The 20818-nt window shown below is 38.1% G+C and overlaps 1 protein-coding gene across 1 annotated transcript in view; it reads left to right on the top strand.

The window, feature by feature from the left end:
• Positions 1-14275, top strand: part of LOC136863299 (centrosome-associated protein 350) — a 218041-nt gene extending 203766 nt beyond the window's left edge. The window contains exons 5-6 of the mRNA XM_068225749.1: positions 5402-5557; positions 12413-14275. Of these exons, the coding sequence (XP_068081850.1) occupies positions 5402-5557; positions 12413-13225 (969 nt within the window). The 3' untranslated portion in view covers positions 13226-14275. The remainder of the gene's footprint in view (positions 1-5401; positions 5558-12412) is intronic.
• The last annotated feature ends 6543 nt before the right edge of the window (positions 14276-20818 follow it).

Here is a 20818-nt window from a genome sequence, read left to right on the forward strand (position 1 = left end):
ACTCTGAACACACTTTCAGATTTCAACTAATATTTCACTCTTGGTTATAAGCTTTATTTTAATTTTTATTCAACATGAACTGAAATCTGTATAGGAAGTTAGTAACTTTGCATAAATATTTTTTTCAAAGCCTGTTAATGATGAACTCTACTGCTTACACATACAATAAATAGTGGGTGTGATAGATTACTACTACTCAGTAGTGGACACTTTCAGTGATTTGCAAAATGTCCATTTTTAAAAATATTCACTTTTTGGAAAAGTTAAAACAGATTTGAGGACACATTTTCCATATGAACATTCTCAGCTGTAGTCCAAGAATATACAATGTTTTATAATAAAATTAAGTTTAATAATAGATCTAATACAGGAATAGGAGTGTCAGTTGTGTGAAAATAGGAGGAGAGAGAACAGGCTGGTTTGAGCAAAAAGGTGGATTAAAACAAGGAAGTGCTCTGTCACCTTTGCTCTTTGTAGTAATAATGGACAAGATAATGACAAAAGTGGCAAGTAGAATTGGAGAAGGAAAAATGAAAGTGATGATGTTTGCAGATGACCTATTAGTCTGGGGAGAAAGGGAAGAGGATATCCAGGAACAGTTAGATGCTTGGGTAGATGAGGTGGAACAATATGGAATGAAATTTATTGCCCAAAAGAGCGAGAAAGTGATCACAACTAGAAAGAAGGAGAGACCTGCGAGAGGGATATTGCTTGGAGGGGAACAGTTTAGGAAGGTAGAGAGTTTCAAGTACTTGAGAGGTATCATAGAGGAAAGTGGAAGAAATAATAGAGCGTGGAAGACAAGCACGAGCATTCCTGAAAAGTGTCAGAAGCGTGGTTTGGAGCAAGGATATCCCTCAGAGAAGTAAAAGGGTGATGCACAGGATGTACTATATACCTATTCCGACGTATACAGCTGAGACTTGGGTAATGAGGCAGAGAGCCGTGAATAGAATACAGGCAAGTGAAATGAAATTTCTGAGAAGCAGGATAGGTGTGACAAGATTGGATACAATGAGAAATGAGAAGGTTCGAAATATAGTAAAAGAAGAGCCACTACAGAATAGGATAGAGGCATCTAGACTTAGATGGTATGGACACATGAAGAGAATGACAGAGGAAATGATACCGAGGAGGATGCATGAAATGGAGATAACAGGTAGACGGCCAAGAGGAAGACCAAGAGACAGGTGGGTAAAAGGAATGGAAGAGTGTGTAAGAGAAGAGGAAAGAACTGGGCAAGAGTGACTAGGGAGAAGTGGTGGGAAGACAAGAGGAGATGGAGATGCTTATGTTCCAAGCAGACCTGGCCAACAGCTGGAAACTGCAGATGATGATGATGATGATGATGATGATGATGATATAGTTCTAATACATTAATGCAAAACAAATAGTATAGGATACATTAAAACAGTGAAAACTTCTTGTAGATCAAAGAGAAAAGATATGGCATTAATTTTTCTCTTTAGAAATGTGATAAGAAAGTTTGTATTATTGAAGCACTTTGAAGTTTATTTTCTAGGTGCATATGTACTTCTGAAATCATTTGAAGTCCTTCTATTTCTCTGCTATGGATGCAATAGTTTTTCACTTCACACTCTTAATAGCATTCTTACAAGAAATCACATGCACTTCTGTTACTTCCATTGATTCATCCTCATCCATGTTTGATACAGTAGTAGGCCTATCACTGCTTATTGTTTATAGGAGCCTAACATCTAGGTCATCGGCCCAGTAGGCCTATCAGTAGTAGCACATTAAATGGGACACTAAGCTTCCATTTGTATACACAGTGTCATCAATGCTGCACAATCATCTATTGTTTTAAAAGCTTGCCTGGTTCAGATTAAGTGCTTTCATTTTCACATTTACTACTTCTGGAATCATGTCTGAGTCTGTTATAAGAAAAAGTTATCCAGTAATACTTATTTTGTTGTGTCTGTATCTGTTATTGAACACTTCCACTACTGAGAAGCAGTTTTTCCATATGTGTCCATGTATTTTTACCAGGGAATTTTAAGAGTGTCTGTTATATGATTGTTAATAAAGGGTACAGATCTCTGCATATGGTTATGAGTGTATTTAGGGGTTGTAGTAAGGATGTAAAGGAGAGGGCATATAAGTCTCTGGTAAGACCCCAACTATAGTATGTTTCCAGTGTATGGGACCCTCACCAGGATTACTTAATTCAAGAACTGGAAAAAATCCAAAGAAAAGCAGCTCGATTTGTTCTGGGTGATTTCCGACAAAAGAATAGCGTTACAAAAATGTTGCAAAGTTTGGGCTGGGAAGACTGGGGAGAAAGGAGAAGAGCTGCTCGATTAAGTGGTATGTTCTGAGCTGTCAGTGGAGAGATGGCGTAGGAGGACATCAGTAGAAGAATAAGTTTGAGTGGTGTCTTTAAAAGTAGGAAAGATCACAATATGAAGATAAAGTTGGAATTCAAGAGGACAAATTGGGGCAAATATTTGTTTATAGGAAGGGGAGTTAGGGATTGGAATAACTTACCAAGGGAGATGTTCAATAAATTTCCAATTTCTTTGCGATCATTTAAGAAAAGGCTAGGAAAACAACAGGGAATCTGCCACCTGGGCGACTGCCCTAAATGCAGATCAGTAGTGATTGATTATATCTAGAAGATTCTACTACTCAGAGGTGTCCATAAGGAGGAATTCCACTTCTCTGAATTGTTGAAGTGACGTTTTCGTCAACTGTTGTAGAAATTTCATTGCCATATTATGGAACAGATCTTGTCATTGGAAACATACCACTCGTCTTTGGTTCGAGAACTACTCTCTGTTGCTGAAAGTTTCCTCCCACACTGTGTAACATTGACAATAGGACCCTCAGGAAGTTGGTTGGTGAGAATTGATCCTTGCCAATTTTGTACTGGGAATAGCATAACTTTTCCGTAAAGAGGGAAAGCATTGCATCCAAATTCATTGTGTATAACACATTTGTGCTGCTGTCTGCATGTTTGCAAATTTTACACTTCTGCACCCTTAGGCATAATTATAATAAAGTACAGTACTTGAAATAACTATAGAATATGATGCATGATATAAGTAATATTTAAAATTACATAAGACCAGAGTAATTACAGCTTGATAACTTTTTAAGAAGAAAATATATCCACCAATCATAGAAGTTTTAATACCACATGGATGGTAATAAACTCGTCGATCAGATCTTCACGTTTGAAATTATTATCAGTCAGTCAGTCAGTCAGTCAGTCAGTCAGTCAGTCAGTCAGTCAGTCAGTCAGTCAGTCAGTCAGTCAGTCAGTCAGTCAGTCAGTCAGGAGTTTGACTTTGATGTGAAGAATGGAGAAAGCTTTCAGTTTCTCTTCTGATGTTGTAAAGCAAGAATAAGATTTTAGGCTTTTATGGACCAAAAATGATAGTTCTGCTGAGCAGTTTGTAAGTTAGACAAGCTGCTTCTCTTTAGAGATTATCGTTACAAGGAAGGGTACACTAATATACTGTTCTCAAAGAACTAAACTGTCATATTGAAAGGAGTTGAGAATGACAGGTAATAAATATGTGTTCTTTGGCTGTTAGAAAAGTAAGATGATGTTTTTCTAAGAATAAAAAATTAAGGCAATAACATCTCATCATAATTGTTCCATGCGTATAAAAAATATTAGTGTAGGTATTTAATGAAATGGCAACTTCATCATCCCTAATGTTCCCAGCCCTAGGCCTACTGAGCCCTATATTATAAATCTGTATCTGTATAATACAGTTGCAATGGTAATGTTTAATTTTCCTTAAATAGCTACCTTATTGATTTTCAGTGATGCATAGTGCCATAAGTTCTCTCTGAAAAGAGGCCCTTCAGCATGCCAGTAAATTTATTGGCACGAGTCTTTTGTATTTAAATGATCTCAGATGTCCACCAACTATGGTGTGGTTTGATTTCACAACCTAGTTCTTATAAGGCTAGTGCCTAACCAACTATTACACAGTTAAACTGTCTATTGGATTATAAGTAATGGAAAGAATCAGACAAGTGGCACATCAAGTAAGGTATAGAAAGATAGGAATACAAAGAGGAACACATCACTAAAAACAATAATATGTCACTGTGGGAAGAGGAAGCAATAGAAAGGCTAAACAAGGACAAATATGGAAACACAAAAGGACAAGAACAGTCTCCACTTCTTGGCCATTTTCAAACAGATGGGCTCTCTCTTCATCGGTTCTCGTCTTTCTACATCTATTTTTTTTTGCCAGCCCCTGATGAGCTTGTTTCTGCTTCCCAGTTTCATCTGGAGAACAGGCTTCAACACTTAAGAGAAGCCTTTGTGATATATCTTCGGTCTTGATTTGGAAAATGTAGAGAAAGAGGAAAGCTGGCTAAACACAGGGAAAGGGAAGAGAGAAAGAGGTAAAAGTGAATATAGGTAGTTAAAGATTAGGAATGTAAGGACAAGCATAAAAGGTGAAAAGGTATCCAGTGGGTCAAAGGGAAAGGGACAAATACATGAGATATAAAGTAAATATCAAGGAAGGATACGCATATTAGGATAAACAGTTTGGGAAGATAAAGCTACAGAAAGAGCAAGCCTAAGCATGAGAACAGAATAGGACAGGGACAATCTCCACATCTTTATACACGGTCTTGTAGATTATTATCCATGCATGGAAGTTCTTCAGTGCCAATCATGCTCATTATTCAATCTAAACACTAATCCAATGAATTTTGAAGCCATCCTTGGTATGTATGTACAGTATGTATGTATTTTTTATTACCGTTCATTCACAGCATAACCCATTGCATGACTACTATGTACTTTGAGTAATCAAATTACAAATGTAACTTATTTCCTAATTACATGTGAGATACATTCTTAATTTGATGGCTGTTATGATATACATAAGTAAACAAAATAATAATGTAAACAAAACCATATCCTTTTTTTCACAGTTGTTCAAATACAATTGAGTTCATGAAATGTAAGAACTGTTTAAAATAATTTTTGACTAATCTACTTTTGCTCACTGGCCATGACTCTGTACCTAAAATATATTTAATTAAAACACTTCTTTCTCTGTGAAGTAATTCACAATGAAATAATAAATGGTCAACAATTTGATCACTGGCATCACATGGGCATGTGGAACTACTTAAAATTTTAAAACAATGAAAATAAGCTCTTAATTTTCCATGACTTGTTACCATTGTGCTGGAATTTGGCGTATGTATGTATGTATGTATGTATGTATGTATGTATGTATGTATGTATGTATGTATGTATGTATGTATGTATGTATGTATGTATGTATGTAATGTATGTATGTATGTATGTATGTATGTATGTATGTTCTTCAGAGCCATTCTCTGCCCTACCTGGCTGACTTCCATATTTTACTCTATTCTAATATGTATCGCTTTGCAGGTGGAGCTGGGAGTTGGCTTGTCTGCTGGAGGAGAACCAGATGGTGCTGATAATGAAGGTTTTGCACAGGAGTGGTTTGATGATGATTTTGGTCTCAGTCATACGAGGCGAGAAGCTGAAGAACTTCGACTGCAGCAACTTCAAATTGAACATGAGGTCAATACACTTTAGCAGTAAAAGTTACCTATTTATTTACATTTGCAACTATTTGGTAGAGACTTTTGAAACAGCACTTATCACTTACCTTTCTTTTTTTCACTGTCATCTCCATAATCATCATAATCTTAATAGTTTGATTGATTATGTGTGGCCTCCATAGAGGTCTGGTGCAGGTGTTTCTCTTTGATGATGATGATGATGATAATGATAATTATTTAATTTAATTTCCGGATTGAACCGTGTTGTACTTGTACGCATATCACGTACAGTTTGCCGACGTTTCGAATACATTGCAGTATTCTGTGTCAAGGCGACTGAAATACCCCTACTCGATCCGAGGTAATCAGTCTCCCAGGCAGAAATTACACTACTAGAGTGGCCTTGATCTTGGCCTTTTATATCCTAGCCTTTCTGGCTGACGTAAGCCCTGGCTGTCTCGCGAGGCTTCTGGAAAGTATATGTCACAGCCAGGTAGTGGGGGCTTGCCCGCGCTGTTATGTAATGGGGTTGCGGCCCGTGTGTTTATGTTGTTGTCTGTATGTCTTAAACTATGAATGATAGGCATCCAAAAATTACTGATTTTGTATCCTTCTTCTAAATTTATGTTGTTCGGATGTTTCTTGATTTTGATAGCCTCGTGGATTTTCCTTTCCAGATTCCAAGGGATAGCTGCTAGGATCTTGGTCTTGTCAAATGATATTCCGTGCCTAGTTTTGTAGGAATGCTTGGCTACTGCTGAAATATCTGTGTTTTGGTTCTTGGTGTGACGGATATGTTCTTTTAGGCATGTGGAGATCAGACGTTTTGTCTCACCTACATAACAAGCTCCTCAGCTACATTCAATGTGATACACTCCAGGGGCCTGTAATTCTATTGTGTCTTTTACTGGTGGTAGATAACGGGCTAGCTTACGGTGAGGTTTATAGATAGTTTTTATGTTGTATTTGTCCAGTATCTTGCCAATCCTGTCTGTAGTGTTTTTAATGTATGGCAGTATCGCTGTTTTCTGGCGGGTCAGTTCTTCTTTCCCGTTGTTTTCTCCTGCGGCGGCCTTTTCTTTGTTCTCTTCTGATCCAAGAACCAAAACACAGATATTTCAGCAGTAGCCAAGCATTCCTACGAAACTAGGCACGGAATATCATTTGACAAGACCAAGATCCTAGCAGCTATCCCTTGGAATCTGGAAAGGAAAATCCGCGAGGCTATCGAAATCAAGAAACATCCGAACAACATAAATTTAGAAGAAGGATACAAAATCAGTAATTCTTGGATGCCTATCATTCATAGTTTAAGACATACAGACCACAACATAAACACACGGGCCGCAACCCCATTACATAACAGCGCAGGCAAGCCCCCACTACCTGGCTGTGACATATACTTTCCAGAAGCCTCGCGAGACAGCCAGGGCTTACGTCAGCCAGAAAGGCTAGGATATAAAAGGCCAAGATCAAGGCCACTCTAGTAGTGTAATTTCTGCCTGGGAGACTGATTACCTCGGATCGAGTAGGGGTATTTCAGTCGCCTTGACAAAGAATACTGCAATGTATTTGAAACGTCGGCAAACTGTACATGATATGCGTACAAGTACAACACGGTTCAACCCAGAAATTAAATAAAATAATTCTTCACACCGTGGAAGCTTCACTTCTAAGATATGATAATGATAATGTTGATGATGATGATGATGATGATGATAATGAGGTAGGGAGAGGGTAAAACCTGGTGTTGGCACATAGCCTACTCCTATTAAATAAAACCAATGGGTCTGCTCAAGACTTAACGTTCTCATCCAATGGACAAATCACTATCAGCAGCGTTATATACTCTCACTCCATATGCAAAATAATGCAGAATGGTTTGGACCTGAACCCAGGCCTTTGGCATGCAATCGAGTGATTATAAATCGTATTCCACCATGTCTACTACCCTGCCAGCCATCATTCAGATGGTGAATTTTTTTCGAAGCGACTCAAACTAGATTTAAGGCGAGATTGGGTGGGGGAATCTCCAATTAGTGGGTGTGTTTGTGATGTGGATACCTCAAATCTTTCCTTGTTTGCTGCTATCTCTTGGTGTATCTCTCCAGGAGCAATACCAGCTAAGCAGTGAATTTTCTCAACAGGAGTAGGGTTCAGGCATCCAATTATTCTGCAACTTTTGTTTAAGTATAGTGTCAACCTGTGTAAGGGCTGATTTATACCACACTGGAATGGCATATTCACCCTCAGAGTAACACAGGGCTAAAGCTGATGATCTAAGGTTTTGGGGTTGAGCTCACCAAGTAGTGACTGTCAACTTGCAAAGAATGTTATTTCTTGCGGATACCTTTAGCCCGATGTTTTGGCAATGTTTGTTGAAAGTCGGTGTACGATTCAGAGTGACTCCTAGATATCTGGGAGTGGAGCAATGATTCAGTAGCTTTCCATTTCAATATATTTTAAGTTTTCAGGATGCTTAATATGTCGCAGGTGAAACGTGCCGCTTTGATCATATAAAGGGTAATGCCAAATTATTTGGAAATAAATGGACGGTTTTGCAGCTGACACTTGTTTTTCTTTTTTTGCGGCTTTTCTCGCACCTCTGGGGTCGTGGGTGCGAACTGCGAACTGTATCGCACATGTGAATTTGGCCCTGTCTTACGGCCGGATGCCCTTCCTGACGCCACCCCTATATGGAGGGATGTAATCACTATTGTGTGTTTCTGTGGTGTTTGGTAGTGTAGTGTGTTGTCAGAATATAAAGAGAAAAGTGTTGGGACAAACACAAACACTCAGTCCCCAGGCCAGAAGAATTAATCAGAGGCAATTAAAATCTCCAACCCAGCCGGAAATCGAATCCAGGACCCTCTGAACCGAAGGCCTCAACGCTGACCATTCAGCCAATGAGTCAGACTTTTGCACCTCTTATTACTACTGATATTTTGAATGCAGAAAATATGCCTGCATCATTCGTAACAGTCTCCATCTGCAGCAACGTCTGTCAGTCCCACTTCTAATGAAACACGGCTACCACAAGGCAGTGAAGTCTTGAAAGACTGTATCCCTCTTTGAACATTGCCTCTCAGAAAGTGACTTAGTCTGCTGGTGGCAAGTCAGGGTATATGGAAGTTAGGTCACTCAGCTTCTATTTCATAATTATTGTCATACAGGGGTTTAGCATTGTCTGCTATGGACAGAGAACCCTTCCTGCTGACTAAAGATGGCTGTTTTATACAAAAGTGCAGTAAAGTTCATCAGTTTTTGCATAGAACATGATAGTGGTTATAGTTTCATCAGGGGAAAAGTACTTGTAATTGAGAACACCCTGTGCTGTACACCACACTGTCAACAAATCCCTTGTGTGATGTCAACTTGGAAAGTGTTTGGAGGCTTTCACCAATGTCCAAACATAGTGCACTTCTCTAATGATTGTCATACCAAATCCACTTCCAACCAACTAAATTAGTAACTAATTAATTATTGTAGATGTCCACTCATTACTGTTTGTGATGCTTCGTCATTTCCTATGGTATACAATTGTTGAATTTTCAGGCAGATTTCCTGATGGTGGTGTGTGGATTTGTCTCCATACATGCTTTTAAGCAAATGGTATTTGACATGCATTATCTGCTTTCCTCATCTTGGACACTCTGGTCCCAAGCAAAAGACTTTTTCAAGCCAGCAACACACTATCTATTCTGAAGTTGACTCTATGCTTCATCTCTCACCACAATAACAATACTTTTTACTTCTGTATATCCAAGTTTGAACCTGTGCATTCAACTGTTAAATCAGTGTCCCAACATGTTCCACAGAGCAGTGTAACTCATACTGTGATACCTGCAGCTACAGTTTGTATGGCATAAAAGCATCCTGTTGTAGCGACGTTCACTTCGTATTATTTACGATTCCATTGGTCCTGCACTGTTCAAGGCAGAGAGAGTTGATTGTGGACATTGTGGGTTCTGGTTATTTGTTTCTGAGGAACCTGATATATTGGAAAAATGACCAGCAGTTTCACTTTCCTTTCTTTACAGTGATTGATGAGATAAGTACTTTTGCACATATGAATGAATTTGCAGAATGATAACAGAGGTTCCATATGTATGTATGTATGTATGTATGTATATATATACATATATGCTTGCATGTATTTACGTCTACCCATTAGTCCCATTTTCTGACATGGGGTCGGAGTTGAGGAGAGATGAAATGAAACGTCAGTTGAGTAGCTAATGAAGATGGAACAAATAATAGGGAATGAAATTGGGTAAGGAGGTGGAAGAGATCAGCTGTGGCCTATGAATAGGAAGTATCCTGGCATTTGCCTGGAAGTGAAAATGGGATACCACAAAAAAAAAATCAGAACAGCCGGCAGTAGGTTTCAAACCCACATGTCTCCCAAATGCAGAGCTTGACTCCATAGCCATAGCGCATTAACCCACATAGCTACTCCACTCAGTTTCAGAATATATGTACTGTAGTGTAAAATACTTCCTGCTTGCATTGAACATATCATTTTAACAGTTATTTGTGTGAGTGGGTAATTTATAAGTAGATCAAAGTTTTATAGTCCGCCCTCAACTTCCTGCCAATAGGATTATGAACATGCAGATGAAGAGGCAGAAGAGATAAGTATAAACCAAAGAAAAAATCTCCTACAGTTACGCATCAATATTTTGTTTCTGTATCTCAGCCCTCTTATCACTCAATGGAGAGGGTTTTCTCAGCTATGAATATGATGTGGACTTCTCAACTGTCAAGACTGTGTATTCAGGCATTCCCCGTTGACTGTTACCAATAGTCTTCAGATAGTTATACACTTAGAAATTCATTAAACTGGAGGTCGGCTCCTTGGCTGAATGGCCAGTTTATTGACCTTTCGTTTAGGCAACCGTGGGTTTGATTCCCGGTCGGATTGAGAATTTTAACTTCTTCTTCTTTCCTAGCGTTTAGTCTTGCATTGGTGCAGGGTCTAAATATGCCATTCTCCACTTTCTGCGATCAAGGGCGTTAGCTTCAGTGATGCCCAGAAGATGCATGTCTTCCTTGATGCAGTCGAGCTATCGCTTCTTGGGACAACCACGTGATCGGGAACCTCCAGGTTTAAATTGGAGGGCTGTATGTATCATTGGGTCTGCAGGGAAACAGACGATATGACCATACCATCTAAGTCGTGCTTCTCACATCTTCTCTGGGATAGGTGCCACTCCCAATTGCCTTCGGACATCTTCATTTCTGATATGGTCCAGTCTTGTAAGACCCAGTGACCGACATAACATTTTCATATCCATACCCTGTAGAACCTGCTCACGCTTCTTAGTTGTAGGCCAACATTCTGACCCATAGAGTGCAACTGGTCGGGTCATGGATTTGTAGACTTTTCCTTTTCCTTTCAGGTGGGTGGGAATTTTCTTGTCGCAGTGACCTGATGCCGCTTAGCCATGTAGCATTTACTCATGCTCAGGTGTCTGGTAATGTCTTTCCTTCTGAGGTGATGAGTGATCCAAGGTACTTAAATTGGTCTTGCCCGTCGATGCAAATACTACCAGCAGTCTGCAACCCACATTGCACATACTCGGTTTTAGTGATGGTAAGACACAAGTCATATCCCCTTAAACGGTCTTTCCAAATTTGAAGTAGATTTTCCAGATATCTTTGGGACTGATCTGCAAGGAACACATCATCAGCATATAAGATAGTCCATGGGTATGGCGTCTGGATGTAGCTGTTACTGTATCCATACATAGGATAAATAAGAGAGGTGACAGTGCTGAACCCTGATGAACCCCAACATTGATAGGAAATGAGGGTGAGATCCCTACCGGACAGCGAACCACACTGGTGAATTTGTCATAGAAAAGTTGAGTCCATCGGACATAGGACATAGGACTGGGAATTTTAACTGCACATAGTTAATTCATCTAGCTTGGTGGCTGGACGTGTGTATTCATCTTGTAGTACACATCACACCACACTTCAAACCACTACAGAAACACACAACAGTGAATACTTCCCTCCGCCTAGGATTGGTGTCAGGAAAGGCAACCAGCAGTAAAAGTGAGCTAAATCCATATAAAATGCTGCCCTCTGGTGACTGGGAAAAGGACAGGAAGGAGAAATAGATCAAGTAGAATAATCTTGGAATGAAAATTAATTCAGTTTTTTTAGACTGATGTTTTCACCACCGATATCAAGAGACATGATAATCTTTTGGAATTTTGCTTTGACTCGACAAAATCCCAAAAGATTACCATGTCTATTAATCGAGTTGATGTTGGCTGACTGTATAGCAAAGCTGGTTAGATCCTTGTCTCTCAAGCCTAAACTCACAGATTGATTTTCAGTTTAGTTGTTTGGAATTTAAATGTTGGTTAAATGTGCCTGGTGTGCTAAAGAACCTCCTTTAGATCCATATTATTGCACTCTCTTATCTCTCAAGACTACTTGAAGTTAAAAGGATATTAGATGTATAGCTTTATTGCTAATTTAATTCACATTCGTAGTTATATTGTTTAATTACTCAATTGTAGCCTTGTTGTTCTGCCACAGACATGTGCTGGTTTTGAACCCTATTCCATTCATTGAACACATCTACCTGCATAATACCTATCTTCATTTACTTTTTCAGTATGCTGACTGAATGAAAAGTTTCCTTACTTTTAGAACTGTTTTTAGGCTATACTAGGAAGAATAGTTTCAAAACACTCCATATTATAGATGACATTTTCCCTGTATCTGGTGTAGAATTCAGGGTTCCATGGAGATTTTCTAGAACTCTCATTGATTCAGGTCATTGAAAGAATTAACACCTGTAGCCTGCCTTTCTCTTGAGGTTGTTTGAAATTTATTGAACATATTTTTGTTTCAGATTCAGCAGCTGCAGCAGGCCCAGGAGCAAATTCCTTTCTATTATGTACGCGAGATCCCAAATAAACCACCACCTCCTTATACACCACCAAGCCAGACCCCCCGAAGTCCCAGCCCCGCTCCGGGAGTGCCTCGTATTCCCTTGAGCAAGCAGGATCTGACAAAACTCGCCAGCGAGGAGCCTCGTGCAGTTCCTGCCAGTCGCGAGGACATTTCGGCTCTCGTCTCCAAAGCAACAGACTATCTTTACAATGTGGTTGAAGTGGGTGAAAATTTAGACTTGGTGAACATTCCACCAGATTACTTTCAGGACGATGAAGGAGAAGAGGACAGTAGTGACCTACAGAAAAGTAGCAGGAAAATCTTCAACAAATTCATTTTTGATCTTAGTAAACAGCTGGTAAAAGATGCGTGTGGTTGGGAAGCTGATAAGCCTTGCGCCGCATGGGAGTGGCCAGCTTGTTCTCGGAAAAGGAAGATGATGCCTCCAAGGTCGAGAGAGATGTTACACGAGACAGTCAACAGACAAGTTTTATTACACTTTGGTTTAATTCCGAGAGCTAGCAAAGAAAACCTTGTAATAAGATGGAGTCGGAAGAGGAGAGACTATGTAGACGAGCTGTTGGTGCGCGAATCTCACGAAGAGGAACCTGGTTGGACAAATTATGAACAAGATGAAGTTACAGTTAAGAATGAAGTAACTATGGCCATCTGGAATTCTCTTCTGGATGATACAGTGGAAGTTTTTACCGATATTCTGAATAAAAAGGCTTTAAGACAACAGCAAGTATCTTCTTCATTGTCACCTCAGTAAAAGGACCTTGTTCAGTGAAACATGTATGCTTGAAAAGCAATGTTGTATTTATGGGAATTAAGCCTCACATTTGAGTCATGATAGACTGATAAGTGTTTTTACATCAAGTATAATTATTTATTGTCATATGTGGAAACTATTTTTCTTAGCTGTTTTCTATAAACTTGCCATGAGACTGTACAAATATCAAACCAATTGTGGTGCTCCTTTATGGTGTTGAATTGTACATAATTCTCCACTTCTATGCCTGATACTAAGTGGACTTCCAGTTGAGTAGATCATGCGAATCAGTAGATATATTTGTATGTGTGTGTTTGTGTGAAGTATAAATGTGAGATTTGCAGGACTCGGGAGTTAGGTAATTATCTCATTGAATGATTTTGTAATAATGTCCTGTATATAAGTGATGTGGGTAATTGGTTTACTAACTGATAGAATAACCTGTCATGAAGATGCTGGTTTGTAAGATATATGTATTGGAATTTGGTTTTTGTACTAAAATCTAGTCGATTGTTTTATGGTTGTGAATTAGCAGTCTTTATTGCGTTGTAGAACTGAATGTGGATCATGTGATTTATATGTGCCTTTCCTTTTCTCTTGACAATGTATTTACTGTATGTGTAGACAACTGTGAATGATTGTATGTGTAGTTATTGTGAAAGATATTAGGGAGGAAAGCATGAGGTGAATGACAAGTACAAAATAATAATGGAAATAAGCACATTTATTTTCTTGTTCATTTTCCTTAATGTTTTCCTTGATTAAAGAACAAGTGGAATTGTGTTTTCTTATTTTGTGGACACTTACAGATGTATGCTCAGAACTCTTGGAACTGTTTTTTGTTAATCTTGGTAATTGCCATGTGATGCCATCAGCCTTGAATGTTCAGCATTATTTACAAAATGGCAGATAAATACTCTCTTATATTTTTTGCACATAAGACAGGGACTGTAGCATAGAATGATGTTCTTACATTCTGTTAATACTATTTATGCTGTACATTTTTGTAAAGTACATTTTTATTTTAATTACATTACAATTATACTCTTTCTTGTATTTTTCTCAATAGAAAGATTAAATTTTTATATGGTTGGGTTTGAAACCCACTGTCAGCAGCGCTGAAGATGGTTTTCCATGGTTTCCCATGTTCACACCAGGCACATGCTGGGGCTGTACCACAGCTGCCACAGGTCATAGCCGCTTCCTTCCCAATCCTAGCCATTTCCTATCCTTGAATCACTGAAAACCTTTGATGTGTTCGTGTGACGTTAAACCACTAGCAAAAACAAAAAAACAAAAACAACTTGATATTGGCTACAGTCAGATGGTCAATAGAATTTTCAATTCTTTCTAAGAGAATTCCCCATGCCAAAATTTATTATTGTTAGTGTTATGACTACTCTTGCTCTAAATGTTGAAATAATATTACATAAATTAATATCAATTTATACATGATTTTTTTTTTTACAATTTGTCTTACGTCACATCATCACAGATTAGTCTTATGGCGACGATTGGATAGGAAAGTGCTAGGTGTTGGAAGGAAGCGGCCGTGGCCTTAATTAAGATGCAGCTCCAGCATTTGCCTGGTGTAAAAGTGGGAAACAACGGAAAACCATCTTCTGGGTTGCCGGCACTGGGGTTTGAACCCACTGTCTCCTCGATGCAAGCTCACAGCTGCGCACAGCCAACTCGCTCAGTCAATTTACATTAATGGCCTGATGTTTCGCTCCTTGGCTGAATGTTCAGTACACTGGCATTCGGTTCGGTTCTTTAATTTTTGTCTGGACCAGGGATTTTAACTGCCTATGATTAATTCCTCCGACTTGAGGATTGGGTGTTTGTGTTCATCTTAATATATTTTCCATCATAGAGGCACAACACAGCTCAGTACCAACCAGTACAAAAACATGCTATAGTGAATGTATCCCTCTGCATAGGGCTGGTGTTGGGAAGGCATCCAGTTATCAAGAATGGGTCAAATTTGTATCAAGCTGCAGACCCCTGTAAATTAGAAAAGCGGCCAGGAAGAAGAAGATTAATGGCTCATTGTAAAATAATCTTATAACAAGAAGACTGTCAAAAAAAACTCACTCACTGAGCAAGTGGCTCCACAGTTTGTGTCACTAAGCTATCAGCTTGCATTCGGGAGATAGTGGGTTCGAACTTCATTGTTGGCAGCCCTGAAGATGGTTTTCTGTTGTTTCTCATTTTCACACCTGGCAAATGCTGGGGCAGTACCTTGATTAAGGCCATGGTTGCTTCCTTTCCACTCCTAGCCCATCATTGCCATAAGTTCTATCTGTGTTGTTGCGAAGTAAAGCAAATTGTATAGAGAAAGAAGAAACTCATTCTCTTAGTTGAAAATCTCTTCTCATCACCTGTCTTGAAATCAGATTTCTTTCAATGCTTGTTTATTATGTTCAGTATACTTATGTTGCAACCTAGTCTCTTTATGCTTAAATATCATGAAATATTATCACTATTTGAAAATCTGGTCTTCTTTATAACTAAACTAGTGAACCTACGCTGCTCCGAAGCATTCCTTTTAACAGGTCAGATAACTCGCCTTGATATATCTGTCATAGTTATATGTTCTGCCTGCCGTTTTCAATAGTTTTATGAACATTTAATACCAGTACATAATAAGTGATTTATCCGTTATGTAGTTTATAACACTTCTTTCCATACAGTATTCACTGTGCTTCCACCATTCGGGCGTATCTGAATCTTAATATTTTCAAGCAATCTTGCCCGAGATAGTGCAACATACAATTGGCCATGACTGAATACAGGTTCAGATAAGTAGACACCCACATTTCAAGAGGTTGTCCCTGCACTTTACTACTGGTAATGGTCATATAGAAGGCTAGTCGACTTGATACCTTCCTGTGCGTACGCCAATGTTTTCTATTTGCAGCATGTAAGTTATTAGGAAAGTCCTGCCATCTATTGAGTATATTAAGAAGCTGGGGAAGGTCAGAGAATAAAAGAGTATATAGCATAGAATAATATTCTTCCATGATCAGAGGAAGTGTATACTCTAGCTTGACAGGTATTACTCAAACATGGCTGCATGCAGTGACATTACTAAGAATGAAAATCACATAATTAGATCAGAATATTAATGAAAGTGTTGGTCGCTTAGCAACCTGCTAATTACAGAATGTATTGCAGGTTAGGGTTAGCCTTCACCTTCAATCATTGGGAGTGATCATTTAATTATTTTATTTTATTATTATTCAGAGTTGGCTGAACTTAAGAGACCTATCAATGTCTCATGAAATGAAATAGCGTATGGTTTTTAGTGTCGGGAGTGTCTGAGGACAAGTTCGGCTCGCCAGGTGCAGGTCTTTTGATTTGACGCCCGTAGACGACCTGCATGTCTTGATGAGGATGAAATGATGATGAAGACGACACGGACACCCAGCCCCCATGCCAGAGAAATTAACCAATTATGGTTAAAATTCCCGACCCAGCCGGGAATCAAACCCGGGACCCCTGTGACCAAAGGCCAGCACGCTAACCATTTAGCCATGGGGCCTGACAATGTCTCAAGATTCACTGGCAGGTAATTCCAGTGATAATAAAGCAAAAATGAAGTAAATCTGTCCAGTAGAACAGACGGACGTTTGCCAAAGCTTTCTTTTTAGCAAGCTCTTTTAATATATAGATAACTTGAAATATTGTCACTGCTTGTTACACTACATCATTGCTGGTATTTTTAAGTTGCTGCAGCGGGAAATAATCTGTCAGAATTTTAAATATATACAGATGAAATTTCTTTATATTTGAAAGGGTTTTAAGAAAATATCCTTTCTTTCCATCAGCGCATTTTTTCAGTAATTTTTCTGTGGCCAAGGCAAATTTTGTTTCATCTGGCAATGCTATAGCTGAGAGCCATGGTTGTATCTCTTTTTTCTAGACAACATTCAAGGAAAAACAAACCAACTATACATGGTTAATAAGGGGTACACTATGCCAGAAAGGCAATGAGAAAACACTTTTCTGTAGTTGTTGCAGTGAATCATCACTGAACATTTGCTCGGCTTTCATGACCTAAAATATAGGTACTCATACAGGTATTCATTTTCAGATGAGAGATAAAAAAACATGAAAAACTACAGATTACTCAAAGTTTCTCCATCAAGTAAAAAGGTGATTTATTATTATTATTATTATTATTATTATTATTATTATTATTATTATTATTATTATTATTATTATTATTATTATTATTATTATTATTATTATTTTGTGTAGAAAATGAAATAGTTCTCACCAACACCTGATACAAACTTCCAAAACAATGATTATCTCAATGGGCTGATGACCTTAGATGTTAGGCTCCTTTAAACAGCAAACAACAACAAGCAGGTTATTCCAATGGAAAGCTTGTAAAGATGATCTTCAGAATCCTGACTCAACAAGTGACCAGATAAATTATCTGTCTATATATATAAAATAAGAGTTTTGTCTGTACATTGCTCAGAATTTGAAAATAATGGTATTTCTGTATCGGTCATATCCACAGTAACAAGGAAATGCACTTTTTACTTTTCTGTAATTTCTGTCTGTCTGTCTCTCTGTCTATATGTATGTACACGCATCACTAGAAAACGGCTAGACAGAATGTAATAAAAATTGGTATGCAAAGTCGGGAAATAAGTCGCTACAATCTAGGCCATAAAAATTTTTATTCACGCTGATTGAAATGGTAGTTTAGGGGAAGGCCTAAAATTAATTTTCAAATATTTGTTATTAGTGGTCCTATCTTAATAAAAATTGGTATGCAAAGTCGGGGAGTACGTCGCTACAATCTAGGCTATACATAATTTTATTCACGCTGAGTAAAATGGTAGTTTAGTGGAAGGCCTAAAATTGAATTCTCAAATATTTATATTATTAGTGGTCGTACCGATAAATACTACATAACCAAAGTTATATAGAATTAAATTTCCGACCATTTATGTCATATACATTTTTACTGTACCGGCTATGATAACACAGATATTCATGAATTTGTATTTTTGTTGCTAAGTCCATATCAACACCGATCCACAAGAAAATGCGTTAACAGAATTTAATGAAAATCAGTATACAGACTTGGAGAATAAGAAACTAAGTCTAATCTATAAACTTTTTTATTCACCCTGGATGAAATTGTAGTTTAGGGGAAGGTGCCTAAAATGTAATTTTTAAATCTATGTTATTGGTCCTATCGAAAAGTACTACATAACAAAAGTTATAGAGAATACAATTTCTGGTCATTTATGTTTTATTCAGTTTTAACGTACCGATTATGATAAGAGTGGTATTTCAGAGTCAGAAGGAAACTAAATGTTAAAGCCTACAATATCGAAAGCGCATAACATTGATCAACAATAACATTACAAAGACCAGTGTTTGTTGTGAAGTTCTTTGTCTCTATGCTGCCTCTCAATTCCGATAGATGGGATTACTGCTGCGTACTGAGTACAGTATAATAGCCTGCCTGAATATTGGCGGTAAATAGCCCGGGCGTTAGAAAACTTTCTTCTTTGGCATGCCATTCCTCTGGTTCATACATTTTCTGATACAGCTGGTACGTAACACACTGGTTCATCATAGTATTCCAGCGATTTGATCCCTACTCTGATGCGCTGTTTTGAATGAGCAGTGGGCATACTTAAGGCAGAGGCACACTTAGTAGAGTTGTAGTAGCCCTGGTCTAGAATAACAATTACGGCTATTCCAAATTATAGCACCACAATTCACTAAATAACTCAAAATTCAATCCTGAAAAGAGCCGTTTCTTAAGAAAAGCTTCCTCCTCTTCATTTTTATTAAATTCATTTAATTCCAAATTAGCAGTGAAGAGGGGGTTTCTCCTCTGGCTTGAGGGAAAATTTGCCTCCAAAACAAATAGATTTTTCCGCTGCCAGTGTAGTGAATTGATACTTTCTGACTCATCGGGTACTCCTAGGAAACTGAGTAGTAAAAGGGTATAGTTTTTGCCCTGGGAGTCTTCACTATTCGAGCCCCTCCCTGCCGAAAAGGGACGAAGAGTGTTCATGGCTCACGGCAGTCTGCGGCTTTTTCATTCCAGCTCTGAAACTTTGGACTGTTAAATCAACAGCTTAGTCCTGCAGGTTATAAACTTCATTTTCTTTGTCCGTATTGAAGATTTACTTGTGATACAATTCCTATAGTTTTGCTAATTGCCACCTATTCAATACAATATTGTACAATATAGCTTAGTCCTGTTCGTTAAAAGTGAGAAAATGTGGTTTTTCATTTAATCGAGTATTTTATATGAAAGTATTGCTTTTAATCGCGCCATTCCTATGTGGTTTTTCATTTAATCGAGTATTTCATATGAAAGTATTGCTTTAATCGCGCCATTCCTACTGACGTCATTGTAATGTATGTTAATTTCAGTTGGGAAAACCACTAAGACAGTCTTTTTGAGGATGTAAAAAGGCAGGTGGAGAGTGAGTATCTACCATTATATTAAAGCTCCCCAACCTGATTGTGACTGATGGTATGCAAACAGGTCTACCATTACAGTGAAAATTTCCTAACTCAGTCTTCATATGAGAAAAGATGTTTGGTGACTTCCCCGTCGTGTTTCTAGGGTAACGTTAAGAGCTATACAATTTCATACAATCTTGCTAACAACGTGTACACTATCTAACTTAGAATTCTGTATACAATGTAGAATTCCGTAGCGAAGCACAGGTACATCAGCTAATATACTAATAAATAAGCACTCCAGAAATTCCATCAGAAGTGTCACCACCTATCCCGGTTTTGGCATTTCCTTGGATCACAATCCATTGGTAGCTAATGTAAGAATCCGTCCAAAGATCAAGTGTAAGCCTGAAAGGAAGGTACTGCTACTCTGCAAAATTGTGAAACTCAGCAGAAAATTGCTTAGGATCTGAATAAGCATTTAAAAGAATTCAAAACCAATAACTGTGAAACAACGCAAATGAACTGTGCAATCAGTTTAAAAGTCTTGCAGAAGTACTTCTTCAAAATAATGATGAAAAGAAGTACCCTATGAAGAAAAAAGAAATGAATAACAGACTATAGTATATTCTTGAATTTACGGAGCAATGAAGATTAGTGAAGAACGATGCATAGGAATACAAAAAAGTTGCAGTGCCACATAAAGAAAGATATACATGCTGCTAAAGAGAACTGGATGAATGAACAATGTGTGGAAATGGAAACCTTATAGTTTAACAATGACCTGTTCATATACATAAAAAACTAAAGAAAATAGCAGGCGTGTACAGAAAATGAAACCTTTCTATACTGCTTGATGCCATGGATGTCATTAATGAACACAAAGTTTTAAATACTTAGGAAAATTATCTGATGGAACTTTTCTGTGAATCAGAAGTGCTGTATGCTGTGAAAGTTTCAAAAAGCAAGAAATCATGAAGTCCAGTTAACATCCCCATAGAACCTCTTAAAATGTTTGGTGATGATAATATATTTTTTATGAAAGTTGTTCTATTAAATATAAAACACCAGAGACCTCCCATCCGACTGCCTGGTATCTTCCTTTATGATGCTGCCAAAGAATCAAAAGGCATGTAAGTG

Source organism: Anabrus simplex, chromosome 1 (assembly GCF_040414725.1).
Source record: "Anabrus simplex isolate iqAnaSimp1 chromosome 1, ASM4041472v1, whole genome shotgun sequence".
Taxonomy (NCBI): domain Eukaryota; kingdom Metazoa; phylum Arthropoda; class Insecta; order Orthoptera; family Tettigoniidae; genus Anabrus; species Anabrus simplex.